The sequence below is a fragment of the Sprattus sprattus genome (genome assembly GCF_963457725.1).
Source record: "Sprattus sprattus genome assembly, chromosome: 4".
Lineage (NCBI taxonomy): Eukaryota > Metazoa > Chordata > Actinopteri > Clupeiformes > Clupeidae > Sprattus > Sprattus sprattus.
The window spans coordinates 34415037-34429919 of record NC_137923.1 but is presented as its reverse complement, the minus strand read 5'-3'; the positions used below and the strand labels follow the sequence as shown (position 1 = coordinate 34429919).

General features: G+C 46.3%; 1 protein-coding gene across 12 annotated transcripts in view; it reads left to right on the top strand.

The window, feature by feature from the left end:
• obscnb (obscurin, cytoskeletal calmodulin and titin-interacting RhoGEF b) overlaps positions 1-14883 on the top strand; it is a 153045-nt gene that overhangs the window by 37533 nt on the left and 100629 nt on the right. For 11 of the 12 annotated variants that reach the window (XM_080837358.1, XM_080837359.1, XM_080837365.1 and 8 more), the window contains exons 10-13: positions 913-1179; positions 1729-2007; positions 2934-3212; positions 4849-5127. In XM_080837358.1, coding sequence (XP_080693484.1) covers positions 913-1179; positions 1729-2007; positions 2934-3212; positions 4849-5127 — 1104 coding nt within the window. The remainder of the gene's footprint in view (positions 1-912; positions 1180-1728; positions 2008-2933; positions 3213-4848; positions 5128-14883) is intronic. The other variant, XM_080837362.1, reaches the window with a different exon arrangement.

Genomic DNA, 14883 nt, shown 5'->3' with positions numbered 1-14883 from the left:
TAATGCCCTGCTTGCAATATGTGGAACTCACAATGGAGTGGTGTGGGATGAAATGGAACTAGTGACAAGAGTTTCTCCTTAGTTTTACAGTTTTCAGCCAAAATCATGTATGAATTGCTCGTAAACATGTTTAAAAGCAGTAGTATATCTAAGGCAAGTGATATATGAAAATATACACTTGTCTCTCATGCCCCTACTGTTTAACACATCTGGTAAAGACATCCTTCAACAATTCTAATAAACTAAATAACCTCCTACCTTTAATTTAGAATGAATTTGTCATTCTATATATAACTCAGTTGGTACCTTGATAAACAAATGTAGCTGATGTCACCCAGTCGAAGAACACACATTCAGTAGACTGTCTGGACTGGGTCACTCCATGTCAATTTATCAGTTTTCAGTGATTATCAAATTAGAAGGTAATTCATTCGTGGTGGTTTCACAGTTGTCCAAATAAGGTTAAGTGAGTGATGTGTTTTGCTGAGAGGTTTGTTTTCAACACTGCTAGCTTGGTTAGCTAGTGTTGCATTTTGAAGCTGTACAGAAATTGTACAGAATTTGTATACAGTAGTTTACCTAATATTATATGTGAAACTGAGATACTATTTGATTGCATCATTATAATACAGCACACATGAATTTCACAATATACTCCTATACGTTCTCAAATATATAGGGTTATGTACTTATGTACTTTTGTACTGAGACATTTCTCCTTTAGAAAGTATTTTAAACTTGTGATTTTGGTTTCTTCTGTGGTTACATTGGTAATGTTCTTCCACAGCACCAGCCCTTAATGTATTTGTATCATGTGTCACAAGCAGTATCATGCTACAAATGCGCCATTAAGCTGCTATTAAATGATAGATTTCTGATGTTCCCCTGGACACCTTTTGACTGTTCCCTTAGACATATTTACCAACAAGGACTTTGTTCAGAGGGAAGTTAAAACTACCATCTCAGAGAAAACATCTCTGAGCTGTGAAGTTTCTGACTCAAAGACAGAAGTGAAATGGTACAAAGATGGCAAACTTCTGAGCTCCAGTAAAACCATCCACATGGAGACGAAGAGCAAGACTCGTCAGTTGGTGTTGGACAGTGTGGAGAAGAAGGATGCTGGAGAATACGCCTGTGAGGCTGGACAGGAAAAGATGATCTTTAAGATTCAAGTAGCAGGTAGAGATAATTAGAGATAATTAGCTAATTTCTTTCACAGTTTTTGATGAGCAAAAGTCATTTGTTTTGAAAGATCATAAGTCTGAATGATAAAAGTGCTCAAAGGAATCCATCCATTCCATTTCCTTGGCTCGTCATGCCATCTTCCATCTGTGCGCCGTTTCATCATCAGTGTCTTCAGTGTTGTGACTTCTGTGTGGCTCACAATCTCTGCCTCACCCCAAACCCAAGCACTAACCAACTCATAGTTGTGGGTTATATTATTATATATTATAATCCATACTGTTATGAATTACATATATTCTCAGTTCTCCGTTACTTTTCAAGCACAATGTATGTCACACTGTGTGTTTTGTGAGTGTATACACCCAACACAAGCTTTGTTTTGGTCTTTGATTTGGTCTGTCCCTCTCTCAGTGCCTCTTCAATGTTGTTATATGTTTTCTGTGGAATTCATTCCCCATCAAATCATAAGGATTTATATATTTTCAAACACATTCAAAATACAGTGATTATGACATTAACGATTGATCTGCTGTTTTCCTTCAGAAGTGCAAACAGACACCTTCATCAACAAGACCACAACTCAGAGGGAAGTCAAAACTGCCATATCCGAGAAATCAACTCTAAGTTGTGAGGTGTCAGACTCTAAGACAGAAGTGAAATGGTACAAGGATGGCAAACTTCTGAGCTCCAGTAAAACCATCCACATGGAGACGAAGGGCAAGACTCGTCAGTTGGTGTTGGACAGTGTGGAGAAGAAGGATGCTGGAGAATACACCTGTGAGGCTGGGAAAGACAAGCAAGTGTTCAAGATTCATGTAGCAGGTATGAAAAATGGGTGACACTTTACTTTAGGGAAGAAATGTTATGCCATTGTCACATAACTAATAAGTGTCTGCGGTATGCACCCTCTATCATTAGGTGCTTAGGTATTAGGCCAGTATTCACCAATGTCTTATTGTCATTGAACAGGTAATTTATTCTTGGTACATCCTTAACCTCAATAGTTGCATCTTATGCTTCCACTAATTGTGTGCTTTTGTTGCTCTTGCTCCGAGGGAGCAGTAGGGGGCTCTCTTCTTTTAGTCCAATCAGATAAGGAATGCTCATGCCATCAGTACATCCACTCATCCAAAAGTGCCCATCTACTTGGACATGACATCTGGAATGAATGAGTCAAAGAACTCACCCTTGTTTTGGAACTCACTAGCTCCCTGTTGCTGCTTGAGGCAAATTCAGGTCCATAATCCTGTGCTACAACTCAGCCAACAGAACGGCACCAAATCACTCTAACTCTATTAAAAAGTTTTATACTCCTTATCACTTGAACTCTATTATCAAAGTTTATACTCCTTATCACTTGAACTCTATTATCAATTTTATACTCCTTAACACTTGCTGCCAGCAATGAACAGACTGCTCCTCTGACCCTCAATTTGAAGTAGCATGGGTTGGAAATGTACCTCACATTTACATGTCCTTCATAAATGTAATAAAACTCACTGGCCAATGACAGTTAGTTTGTCTTGGCAATTTTGCAAGAAAATGGTTTTACATTTGCAAATTTCTCACTTTTATGCTAACATACTGTAATTGTTAATGAAACAAATATTCTCGTATTAATTATTATTATAATTATTTAAATCCGATGATGCCTGTAGAGATGATGTGAACACAATCACCAACGTTTATGTTGACCTACTGGTGGATTAATTACATGTTTGTTATTTCATCTTGTGATTTCCTGACAGAAACTGAAGTCTCAGCATTTGCTGAAAAGGAGTCTGTCCAAAAGGAGGTTAAAACTACCATCTCTCAGAAAGCCACTCTAAGCTGTGAGGTTTCTGACTCAAAGACAGAAGTGAAATGGTACAAAGATGGCAAACTTCTGAGCTCCAGTAAAACCATCCACATGGAGACGAAGAGCAAGACTCGTCAGTTGGTGTTGGACAGTGTGGAGAAGAAGGATGCTGGAGAATACACCTGTGAGGCTGGGAAGGAGAAACTGGTCTTCAAGATTAACGTAGCAGGTATGGAAAAACTATGTTCAAATACTGTCGCCATGTCTCTTGTATTTGTATTCACCTCAGTCACCTCATAAAAATCCAGATAAACAGTGCCTTTTAAAAAACTATTTAAGGTAATATAATGTATTACCATGAAGTAATGCAACATTAACCCATTACACTTTTATTGACACATGGAAAGACATTCTTAAAAATGGTCAAAATTAATCCACAGGCACGTTTTATCCATTTACTTCAAATAAACTGGTTCATTTTTTGCCGTTGGTGATGACTGCAAACAATGTGCTCTGGGAAAAAGGGTACTCCTGTAACTTACTTGTCCAGCATATGACTGTTTCGTGTAAACTTGACTGATTATGTCTAAAAAAGCTTTTTAAGGCCAAGGAGGTGTATTTTTTGCCAATTTCATCTATTAACTGGTCTCTTAACAGAACCAGACATCAGAAGGCTTGCCTTTTTACCTGTTATAGCTGCCAGTAGATTTAGCTTTACACGACAACGATCTGAACACAAACCGCAAAAGTGGCGTTGCGTTCCCACTTTTAATTTCGTGTTTAGACGAGAGTCTTTGGGTGGAAATCTGCATGCAGACGGTGACGCAAAAGTGTGTGAAATTGAACTTAACCGGTGCAGACGTGGAGGTACTGCAGGATGTATATGTGTCCATTCTATTCCACTATGGCTATTTTAACGCGATTGGGTTCTTATTTATTCATTCATTCACTTACATTTGCAGTGTTCGTGTACATTTACATTTAGTCATTTAGCAGACGCCTTTGGCCAAAGTGACGTAGGCTACAAGGGATAGAACAGTCAAGCTACGAGACCTAGTGTAATTAATGCGTCTTCTCTGTTCTGTTTTATCTGTGATTACTCGGCTTATTTGCTGAAATGACTCCTGGATAGATATCAAGGCAGCTTGAATCTCCGACTGATGGAAATAATCCGACATGTTTGTTGTTGTTTGGCTGTACTGCACATGGATATGATGTCAACGCGTATGCGAGGATAGTGGAGCAGCTCAGAGCACACTTTTGCGTTTTCAACACTTTAGACGGGAACGCAACGGTGGAGCGTTTTTAAGATTTCCACTCTGGAGGGTGGGTTCATTTTTTTGCGTTTTTAAGCCCTCAAAACGCTGTCGCCATCTAAACGAAAGGCACATCTGATAAAATATTTTGTCGTTTTCACCCGGGAGCGTTGTCGTGTAAAGCCACCCTAAGATTTCCACTCTGGAGGGTGGGTTCATTTTTTTGCGTTTTTAAGCCCCCAAAACGCTGTCGCCATCTAAACGTAAGGCACATCTGATAAAATATGTTGTCGGTTTCACCCGGGAGCGTTGTCGTTTAAAGCCACCCTTAGGTTTTCCTGTGTGTGCTTTGATTTCAATTTCCTATGTGTGAATGATTTCCATTGCAGTTAAACAAGTAACTTAGCCTTCATATTTTACGTATCTAATATTTTGTTTTGTGTAAAATATTTACTGGTATTATCCGGCAGGGGTTCAAATACTTATTTTCCCCACTGTAAATTAGCCTTCATATTTAAAAAATATTGACTGGTATTATCCTGATAGAAGGAGCATTTGTGAACATGCACTCCCTTTCCCTGATTTCCATGCTCTCTCATATTACTACAGAAATCCAAGAAGCTGGCTTTGCCAACAAGGAGTCTGTCCAAAAGGAGGTTAAAACTACCATCTCTCAGAAAGCCACTCTAAGCTGTGAGGTTTCTGACTCAAAGACAGAAGTGAAATGGTACAAAGATGGCAAACTTCTGAGCTCCAGTAAAACCATCCACATGGAGACGAAGAGCAAGACTCGTCAGTTGGTGTTGGACAGTGTGGAGAAGAAGGATGCTGGAGAATACACCTGTGAGGCTGGGAAAGAGAAACTGATGTTCAAGATTCATGTAGCAGGTATGAAAAAAAATCCTTTTAATTTGTCCCTTTTCCTTAACCTGTTAACTCGTACAGGTTAGCTAGTACATTTTGAAAAGTGTTATTATGACAACCGCGCGACATATAGGTTTAGTCGGAGTTTTTTTTCTTTTTTTCTTTTTTCTTTTTCTGTTTGCCGATTTTCTGTCAACGATTTCCGGGACACTGAAACACCGGGGTGCACGAAATTTGGTGGGCATGTAGCCTTACTAGATGAGCGTGGAACCACTGATTTTCGTTTTGATCCGTTGCACCCCCGTCGGACTGGACCCGTTTTAAAGAGGGTGGGGCGAATCAGTTTTCTGTGAATAAGTCGAAAACCGTAGGGCTTACGGTGCGAATCCATACCAGCGATCTGGGGGACGCGATTTTCTAAACCCCATGCATTTCAACGGGAGCCAGCTCCATTGTGACGTAGACCAGCGGTCTGGGCGATGCGACCGATGAAAATTCGAACATGTTGAAACTTATGCAAATGAGGAGTGATTTTTCCCGGCAGCGGCCAATGAGATTGTTTGGTGTTGACTTTGACGGTTTGAAAATTTTCTTTTTTCTTTTTCTGTTTGCCGATTTTCTGTCAACGATTTCCGGGACACTGAAACACCGGGGTGCACGAAATTTGGTGGGCATGTAGCCTTACTAGATGAGCGTGGAACCACTGATTTTCGTTTTGATCCGTTGCACCCCCGTCAGACTGGACCCGTTTTAAAGAGGGTGGGGCGATTCAGTTTTCTGTGAATAAGTCGAAAACCGTAGGGCTTACGGTGCGAATCCATACCAGCGATCTGGGGGACGCGATTTTCTAAACCCCATGCATTTCAACGGGAGCCAGCTCCATTGTGACGTAGACCAGCGGTCTTGGCGATGCGACCGATGAAAATTCGAACATGTTGAAACTTATGCAAATGAGGAGTGATTTTTCCCGGCAGCGGCCAATGAGATTGTTTGGTGTTGACTTTGACGGTTTGAAAATTGTAGGACTGGGGCATCGGTTGGTCGTTTATGCTATTTCCACACGCTACACCACGCCCACTCAAAGCGATGGAAGGGGGTTGCGTCGCTGGTATGGATTCGCACTGTTAGGAGGACCAAATTTGTTTTTTATGTTGGTCTTAAGAGGCCACGTCAACCATTCCACTACCACTTATTTCATGTATAGTGCCACCTAGTTACAAATGAAAAAGCAAAAATGCAGTGTTGTAAAACATTTTAATTGTAAGTTGACAAGGTCAGAACTGCACGAAATCGGAGGTGTGGGATCATTATGACACCTTCTGATTGCACGTTAAGTTTCGTGGAATTCCGTTTACGGGGGGCATGCAATAAATTGATTTATATGATTATACACCAACTGGCCTATAGGTGGCGCGACACAGTTTTCTTCGAATATCCCGAGAACCGTAGGGCCTTGGAGGGCCAAATTGTTCTTGTATGTTTGTGTTAAGGGGCCATGTCAACCCATACCATAACCAGTCATTACATGTATAGCGCCTCCTAGTTAAAAATGAAAAAGCAAAAAATAGGTGTTTTAATCGAATATATGTCAAAGCGCTCGGAAAATTACCAAATTTGCCAGGGACATCAAGCCTGTAGCCGTCCATCTTCGGTTTTTGTCCATGGATGGAGCAAAATGGCTCTGTAGCGCCCCCTAGAACATTGCAAAAAAACCTGCGCATTGGGGTTATTTTGGCGTAGCTTGACGGAATTCGGTACACGTCTTCATCATGCATGGACGCACCAAAAAGTCTCTTGACGCCATGGTGGCAGGTCCACAGGAAGTCGGGCCATTTTGAGTGGAAGATGCGTTTTGACGGCGTTTGCACACCTCGCATCTGATCGAACTCCTCCGACAGATTTAATGGTAACGCCTTGAAATGTGGTCAGGCTACTCTTCAGCCATGGCGACTAAAAGTTATATTGGATTTTCTCATTAGTCGGAAGGTGTGGGCGTGGCAGACCCTCAAACTTTGCCAACTTGTTAGTGCTTGCCACAAAACACAAAGTGTCTTATAACTCAATCGCATATATGTCAAAGTGCTCAAAAAATTACCAAATTTGCCAGGGACATCAAGCCTGTAACCGTCCATCTTCGGTAGAGTTTTTGTCCATGGATGGAGCAAAATGGCTCTGTAGCGCCCCCTAGAACATTGCAAAAAACCCTGCGCATTGGGGTTATTGTGGCTTAGCTTGACGGAATTCGGTACACATCTTCATCATGCTTGGACGCACTATAAAGTCTCTTGACGCCATGGTAACGCCTTGAAATGTGGTCAGGTTACTCTTCAGCCATGGGCCACTTAAAGTTATAGAAGATTTTCTCATTAGTCGGAAGGTGTGGGCGTGGCAGACCCTCAAACTTTGCCAACTTGTCAGTCTCTTATAACTTTGCGTACATTGTTTGATCCAGAGAAAATGTCTTAGGGTGGACGCTGGATCCAGCCCAAACGGTACATATGCCTGACTGATATCACCTATAGCGCCACCTGTTGGTGGTTGGAAACTTCACTTTGTTTCCACACCTGTGAAGTACGTATGCGTTGCCAACTGGTTTGCCCCTATCTGGCTATGCACTCCGATCAGAAAGCAGCCACAACCCCCAGGTGCAGTAAGAACCGATTTATTTATTTCAGTTGAGCAGGTGGTCAAGTGCAGTTGGTGCTTGCGGTGAAATAATCATACATTAAAAGAAAAGTGTTCGTGTGGTTTTCTGTGAGTAGAGAAATACAGAATGTAACATAATAAATATACATAAATAGCAATCTGTATCAGTGAACATAAATGTATGCATATCTGAACAATATACACAATAATAATGATAAATGGTTAGAGTTCACTATAATACAATAAACAGAATTGCTATGATTGTAATATATAAGTACCAGCGCCCAGTGTATCAGCAGTACCGTAATTACAATGCTGTACCTAACTTCACCACAAGATGGCACTCCAAGACCACAAGTTGCCTGGCAGTCTAAACTCCAAGCTAACCGCAACACAGAAACAACTAGATATCTAGATCAGTGTCGAAGCCCGACCAAAACTGTTTGTTTCAGAAAATTACTAATTACAACGACCAGTGCTATCAAACATCAACACGAGAAAGCAAGGCCAACAGGAATATGAAGTTACAAACTTACATAGGCAGCAACGCACACGGCAACACAATAACGTTATGCTAACATGGTATTTCAGAGCACGTCAACTCCTTTTAGCAGCTGGCGCGAAAAGGAAACTGAAAGTTTGTGCGCGTGCGCAACGCCTCAGCCCTAACAGGGACGTAGGCTCACAGTCCAGAGTGGAGTTTTCCACAGCCGCCCCCGGATTCGTGAAGCGAATGCGCAGTAACAGGAAAGTCCATGCTGGGCTAGGGAGCGCTGGTCTCACCGTCGTCCGGCATCCTAGGCAGCTCTATCAGCTTGGCGACAGGACGAGTATAGAGGTTGCCTTCAATGTCTACCTCCGCTGCACGTACCTTGCCATCATCACTGGGGATGATCCTGGTGATGCGCCCGACGGGCCACCGTGCCCGCGGGAGCTGTGAGTCAACCACCATAACTACTGTGTCCACAGCAAGATCAGGCGTGGCATTCCTCCACTTCTGTCGTGGTTGGAGACCAGGGAGGTACTTGCATGTGAACTGATCCCAGAAGTGGTCAGCAAGCACCTGGCTGTGTCTCCACCGGCGTCGTCCTAGCAGGTCACTGGAGCCATACACTGCCTGGGGCAGTGAGGCGTCTCGCCGCCCCATTAGCAAAAGATTTGGGGTAATCGGATCAGGATCCGCCAGGTCCGATGATGCGTAACCCAACGGCTTGGAATTGAGGATTCCCTCAACTTCGATGAGGACGGTCATCAAAACCTCCTCTGGGATGACTTGGTCCCTCAGGATGGTTTGGAGAGATGTCTTAACGGATTTAATTTCTCTTTCCCACACTCCACCAAAGTGTGGAGCTAGAGGTGGGTTAAATTTAAAGGTGATGCACTGTTTGGCTAATTGTGTTTTGAGAGCTGGTTCAAGGGCCTCAAAGGCTTCCTGGAGTTCCTTCTCCCCTCCACGGAAGTTGGTGCCCCTGTCACTCAATATCTCGTAAGGCTTCCCTCTTCTCGCGATGAAGCGGCGGAGTGCCAAAAGGAATGAGTCTGTGTCCATACTCGGCAGTAAGTCAAGATGAACACACCTGGTGGTCAGGCATTTAAACACAATGCCCCAGCGTTTCTCCTGCCGCCGGCCTATCTTGATCAGATATGGGCCAAAACAGTCCACACCGGTAGACCAAAATGGAGGCTTGTTGAATCGGAGCCGTGCAGCTGGGAGATCTGCCATTTTTGGGATCACTGGCTTACTGCGCCACTTGCGACACTCCACACAACGCTGCTGGTGCTTCTTGATGGCTTGGCGGCCTCTGAGAATCCAGTAGGACCTCCTAATCTCGGCGAAGACTCTCTCAGGGCCAGCATGAAGTAAACGATCGTCGTAGTCCTTCACCAGCAGCTGAGTGATGTGGTGTTCGGGAGCAAGGACAATGGGATGAAGCATGTCCTCAGGTAAGTCTTCAGCTTTGCGGAGGCGACCGCCAACTCGAATGAGGCCCAGAGTTTGGTCATACTCTGGTGAGAGGGGGCTGAGGCGACTGCTAGCCTTGACAGGATGTGAGTGTCGCAGGGCATTGAGCTCCTCGGGAAAACAATCTGCCTGTGCTTGCTTGAGGAGGACTACTCCTATGTCCAGACGATCTGAAGCAGACAGTGGAGAGGCTGCCGCCCCATGAAGGGACTGATGAGTAGCCTCCAGAAGATCAGACCAGGTGTTGTACTGGGAAAGTTCGGGAGAAGATGCGTCAGGGACAGTGAGCTGACCGCAGAATGTGGATTTTCTGAGCTCATCGGACTCTTCTGACTTTACTGCAGGGTTAGATGGCCAGTGAGCAGGTTGGTCATACAGGAAGTCGGGTCCACTATTCCAGCGAGAAGGTTGGGTTAACTGATGCAGTGATTTTCCCCGTGTGATGTCATCTGCCGGGTTATGTTCAGAGGGGACGTACCCCCAGTCACTGACATCAGTGTGCTCCTGTATTTCGGCGATGCGCGTCCCGACGAACACCTTATACTGGGAGGAGTCAGACTGGATCCAGCTGAGAACTGTTGTCGAATCTGACCAGAGGATGGTCTGCCTTATTGAGAGGGTGAGCTCCGAGTGAAGTAGTTTGGCCAGCTGGGCTCCGGTCAATGCGGCACAGAGCTCCAAACGCGGCATGGAGAGCTGTTTCCTGGGAGCAACACGGGATCTGGCCATGATGAAAGATACATTTACATGCCCGTCAGTGTCTTCAACACGCAGGTAGGCCACAGATCCGTACGCTCTCTCTGATGCGTCGCAAAAGATATGTAAGTCCACAGGGGAAGCATCCAGATTCACACTGGCTGACACGTAACAGCGAGGCATGTTGATGTGCTGTAGGTGAGGGAGCTCGTTCTCCCATGTCTGCCAGACAGTGAGGAGTTCACCTGAGATGGGTTCATCCCAGCCCTGCTCGTTCCTCCAGAGCGCTTGAATCAACACCTTAGCACGCGTGGTGTAAGGAATGATGTACCCAAGTGGGTCGTATTGAGAGGCTAGAACTCGATACACATTCCTTAGCGTGGGCTTGATGGCTACTGCTTGGCGGTGCTTGTAGCCCAGGGTGTCGGATGGGCAGTGCCATCGGAGGCCGAGTGTGGATTCTTGGGGATCGGCCCTGTCTGCTGTCAGCTACAGCTCGCAACCCTGTGACCTTGCCTCTGGGGGAAGATGTGCGATGACCTCTGGTTTATTGCTCGCCCACTGTCTCATGTCAAATCCTCCGGCGGCGAGCAGGACCCTCATCTTGTCGATTAGCTGTCTAGCCTGTGATGGAGAATGGAGAGACTGCAGACAGTTATCTACGTAAAAGGCTTTCATGACAGATTCGAGTACCTCTTGGCTGCCAGCGCTGTTGTCCTTGGTGTGCCTCTGAAGTGCATATATGGCACAGCACGGACTGCAGGCGGTGCCAAAGGGCAGGACACGCCATTCGTAGATGTCAGGGCTGCGGTCTCTCTCCATATCCCGCCAAAGGAATCTGAGAAGTGGCTGGTCTTCAGGGAGTAGCCTGATCTGGTGGAACATTCCACGGATGTCGCCGCTGATGGCAGTCGGATACTCCCTGAACCTGAGGAGGACACCCAGTAGTGGTGAGCCAAGGTTAGGCCCAGGAAGCAAGATGTCGTTGAGGGCAGTTTGCTGGTATTTGAATGAGCAGTTGAATACCACTCTAGACTTTCCGTTGTGGTGAACAATGTGATGAGGGATGTACCAGGATTCCTCAGATTGGTTTGTCTCATCGTCGCTGATCTTCACCACGTACCCCGCTCTCTCTAGCTTGTGGATCTCCTCATTGTAGACTTTGGTTAGGTCAGGGTTAGTGGCCAAACGCCTCTCTGTAGCTCTGAGAAGGGGCATCACTGCCGCAGGAGGAGCGTGTAGCTTGGGTCCTCCTGGCTTGCGGAGGAGAGGTGTAGCACAACGGGCCACTCCATCCACTGTGACACGGAGGGTTCGTTCCTCCAGTGTGGTAATGGCTACCTGGTCTTGCCTGGAGCGTGTCGCCTCCTTCTCGGATCGGAATGGCAGCGTGTCAATCTGCCACAGCCTTTCCACATGTTGATGTAGGTCCAGAGTAGGGGACAGGAACGCTGTATGCAAACAGGATGTCTCCCTGATGGGATTCTGCAGGAAGTTTGTAGGTCCTTGTATAGCCCAACCTAGAAGGGTGCACACGGCTACTGGACCACCTGGGGGTCCTATCTGCACTGGACGCACAGGAGTTATTAACTGAGGATAGTCAGAACCAATAAGGAGCATTGGCTGTACCCTGTAGAATCCACGCATTGGGACGCCACTCAGGTGTTCATACCTCTTCTTGAGGGACTCTATTGGGCATGACTGCTCAGCCAGGCTGAGCTCAGCAGCAGTGAAGGCATGACGGATGTAGTGTTTCACTTGAGTGTTAGCTGGAGAGGACACCTCGAATGAGACAGATGCGCCCTTTAACTCTACAACATCCTGTCTGATGGTCCGAAGGGGCAGCGCTTCTTCCACTCTTTGTAGACCAAGATGTTTGGCAGCAGCTGGAAGTAGAATTGTTCTTTCAGAGCCGTCGTCCAGCACTGCGTGTGTGTCCAGTGTCCTACCTCCGTAATGGAGCCTCACTGGGACAACTTTCAACATGACACGACTGGAGCGGTTACCTTTGCCCACATACACCATACTAGAGGAGGTACTCACAGTTAGGACACTCTGGTTAGCTTTGAGTGCCGCCTCATGCAGGACAAGGAGGTGTTGCTCGTTACAGGTGGAGCATGGCTTCTTCAGAGTACAGCTCTCTGGTTTGTGTCCGCGCCCACATCTCCAGCATTTTCCCTTTTCCTTTATCCAGTCAGTCTTCTCAGCGGTGTTGAGCTTAGCAAACTCGGCACAGGCACTGAGGTAGTGTTCCTGATTGGAGCAGTAAGGGCAGTATGGCTTAAAGCGCTCTTGCTTCTTGGGGGACTGACCAGGCTTAGTGTAGGCATCAGGTCTCTGCGGGGTGTATGAAGTCTCAGGCTGGTTGGTCATGTAGATGCTAGCAGAGTTGGATTCCCGAGGCCTCGCTGCCTTGCCATCCCGCTCTATCGGTGTAGCATCTAACCTAGCCCCGTCAGTAACCCGTCTCGCCACCTGGATGGCTTGGGCTTTCCTATCCAACCATTCAGCGAAGTCAGGGAGCGTATATGTTCGATCACTGCCACTGCGGATGATTCCCTGGGATAAGCAGTACTCAGCAAAGCGTTCTCTGTAGCTGGTGGGCAGCTTACTGAGTAGAGTGTCCACGTGAGAGCCACATCTGAGTTCAGCCTGTGAGGGGCCATCCATAGTGCTTAGCAGGCCCACCATCGTGCTGACAGCTGATGAGAAGTCCTCAAAGGCTTGCGAGTCGCCTTGCCTGATAGGTGGGGAGTTGAGTATAGTCTTTAGCTCTCCTTGAACAAGATGGCGTGGCTGACCATATCGTGTTTCGAGGGCCTGCATTGCACTACTGTATGGTGTTGGATCGTTAACATACCTCTTCGCCACTTGGTAGGCGTTTGGCAGCTTGAGAAGGTCTAACAGCACTTGGTATTTGTAGTCCTCACTAAGGTGCTTATGTGGCCCAAGGACGCTGTCCAATCCTTTCTTCAGCATTATGAAGTCGCTTTCTTTGCCAGTGCTGAAAGCAGTCAGCTTGGGCTTTGGAATGCCGTATGAAGATGCGATAGCCATTTCCAGTATGCCTGGGGCTGTAGGACCTGACGCTGTCATGACTGGTGCATAAGACGCATACTGGGGGTGATGCGCCCAGGGTGGATAAAGAGGGTAAGCAGGGTGCGAAGGGTGGAGCTGGTATTGTATTGGTGGCGGCATAAGAGGCTGGGCAGGCTGAAGAGGAGGACGAGTTGGCTGGAGATGGAACCGAGGCAGGCTGGGTTGGTATGGCACAGGCCATGGAGGTGGAATGGGAGCCTGGGCATAAGGGCGAGATAACAAAGGACTGAGCCGAGCAGCTGCGGCAGGATCCAAAGTGACCCGTGACTCGGTCTGATGAGCTGGTTGGGCATAGGCGGATTGGTCCTGTTCAGGTTGGTCTCCAGACGGAGATGCTGATTGATGTTGGGGCTCGTTGCCATCTGTAAGGGTGTTCCTCTGTGGGCTGTGGTCTGGCGTCGCACAGTGACTGCCTAACTCTAGCTTTGGCAAACTGAGGTAGTGAGAAGAGTAAGGAGGGTAAGATGGAGGATATACCGGAGCGCTTTGCAGGAAGGGCATTCGTTTAGCACTGTCCATCTCAAGCTGTAGCCTCTCTAACTGTTTGCTCATGTCCACGTAGCGTGACTCGAGGCGCTGCCACCGTTCCTCTTCAGTGCACCTATGCGGGTGTCTGTCAGGCAAGGTGGGGTCAACCTGGGTATGAGCGCTCTGCAATAGCCTCTCCGGGGCCTGATTGGAGGATGCCTCGTATAGCAGGGGCTGTTTAGCTTGATAGCCGAGCTCGTAGTTCGCGAGGTACCCCGGGGGCTGCCTTGCTCTGCTGGGACGGGGTCGGACATCTGGTTCTCTACTGTAATCTGGAAAGGTTGCCATAGTTCAGGGGGGGGGCAATTATCCGGCTTCGAAGGACCACTTGTGAAGTACGTATGCGTTGCCAACTGGTTTGCCCCTATCTGGCTATGCACTCCGATCAGAAAGCAGCCACAACCCCCAGGTGCAGTAAGAACCGATTTATTTATTTCAGTTGAGCAGGTGGTCAAGTGCAGTTGGTGCTTGCGGTGAAATAATCATACATTAAAAGAAAAGTGTTCGTGTGGTTTTCTGTGAGTAGAGAAATACAGAATGTAACATAATAAATATACATAAATAGCAATCTGTATCAGTGAACATAAATGTATGCATATCTGAACAATATACACAATAATAATGATAAATGGTTAGAGTTCACTATAATACAATAAACAGAATTGCTATGATTGTAATATATAAGTACCAGCGCCCAGTGTATCAGCAGTACCGTAATTACAATGCTGTACCTAACTTCACCACAAGATGGCACTCCAAGACCACAAGTTGCCTGGCAGTCTAAACTCCAAGCTAACCGCAACACAGAAACAACTAGATATCTAGATCAGTGTCGAAGCCCGACCAAA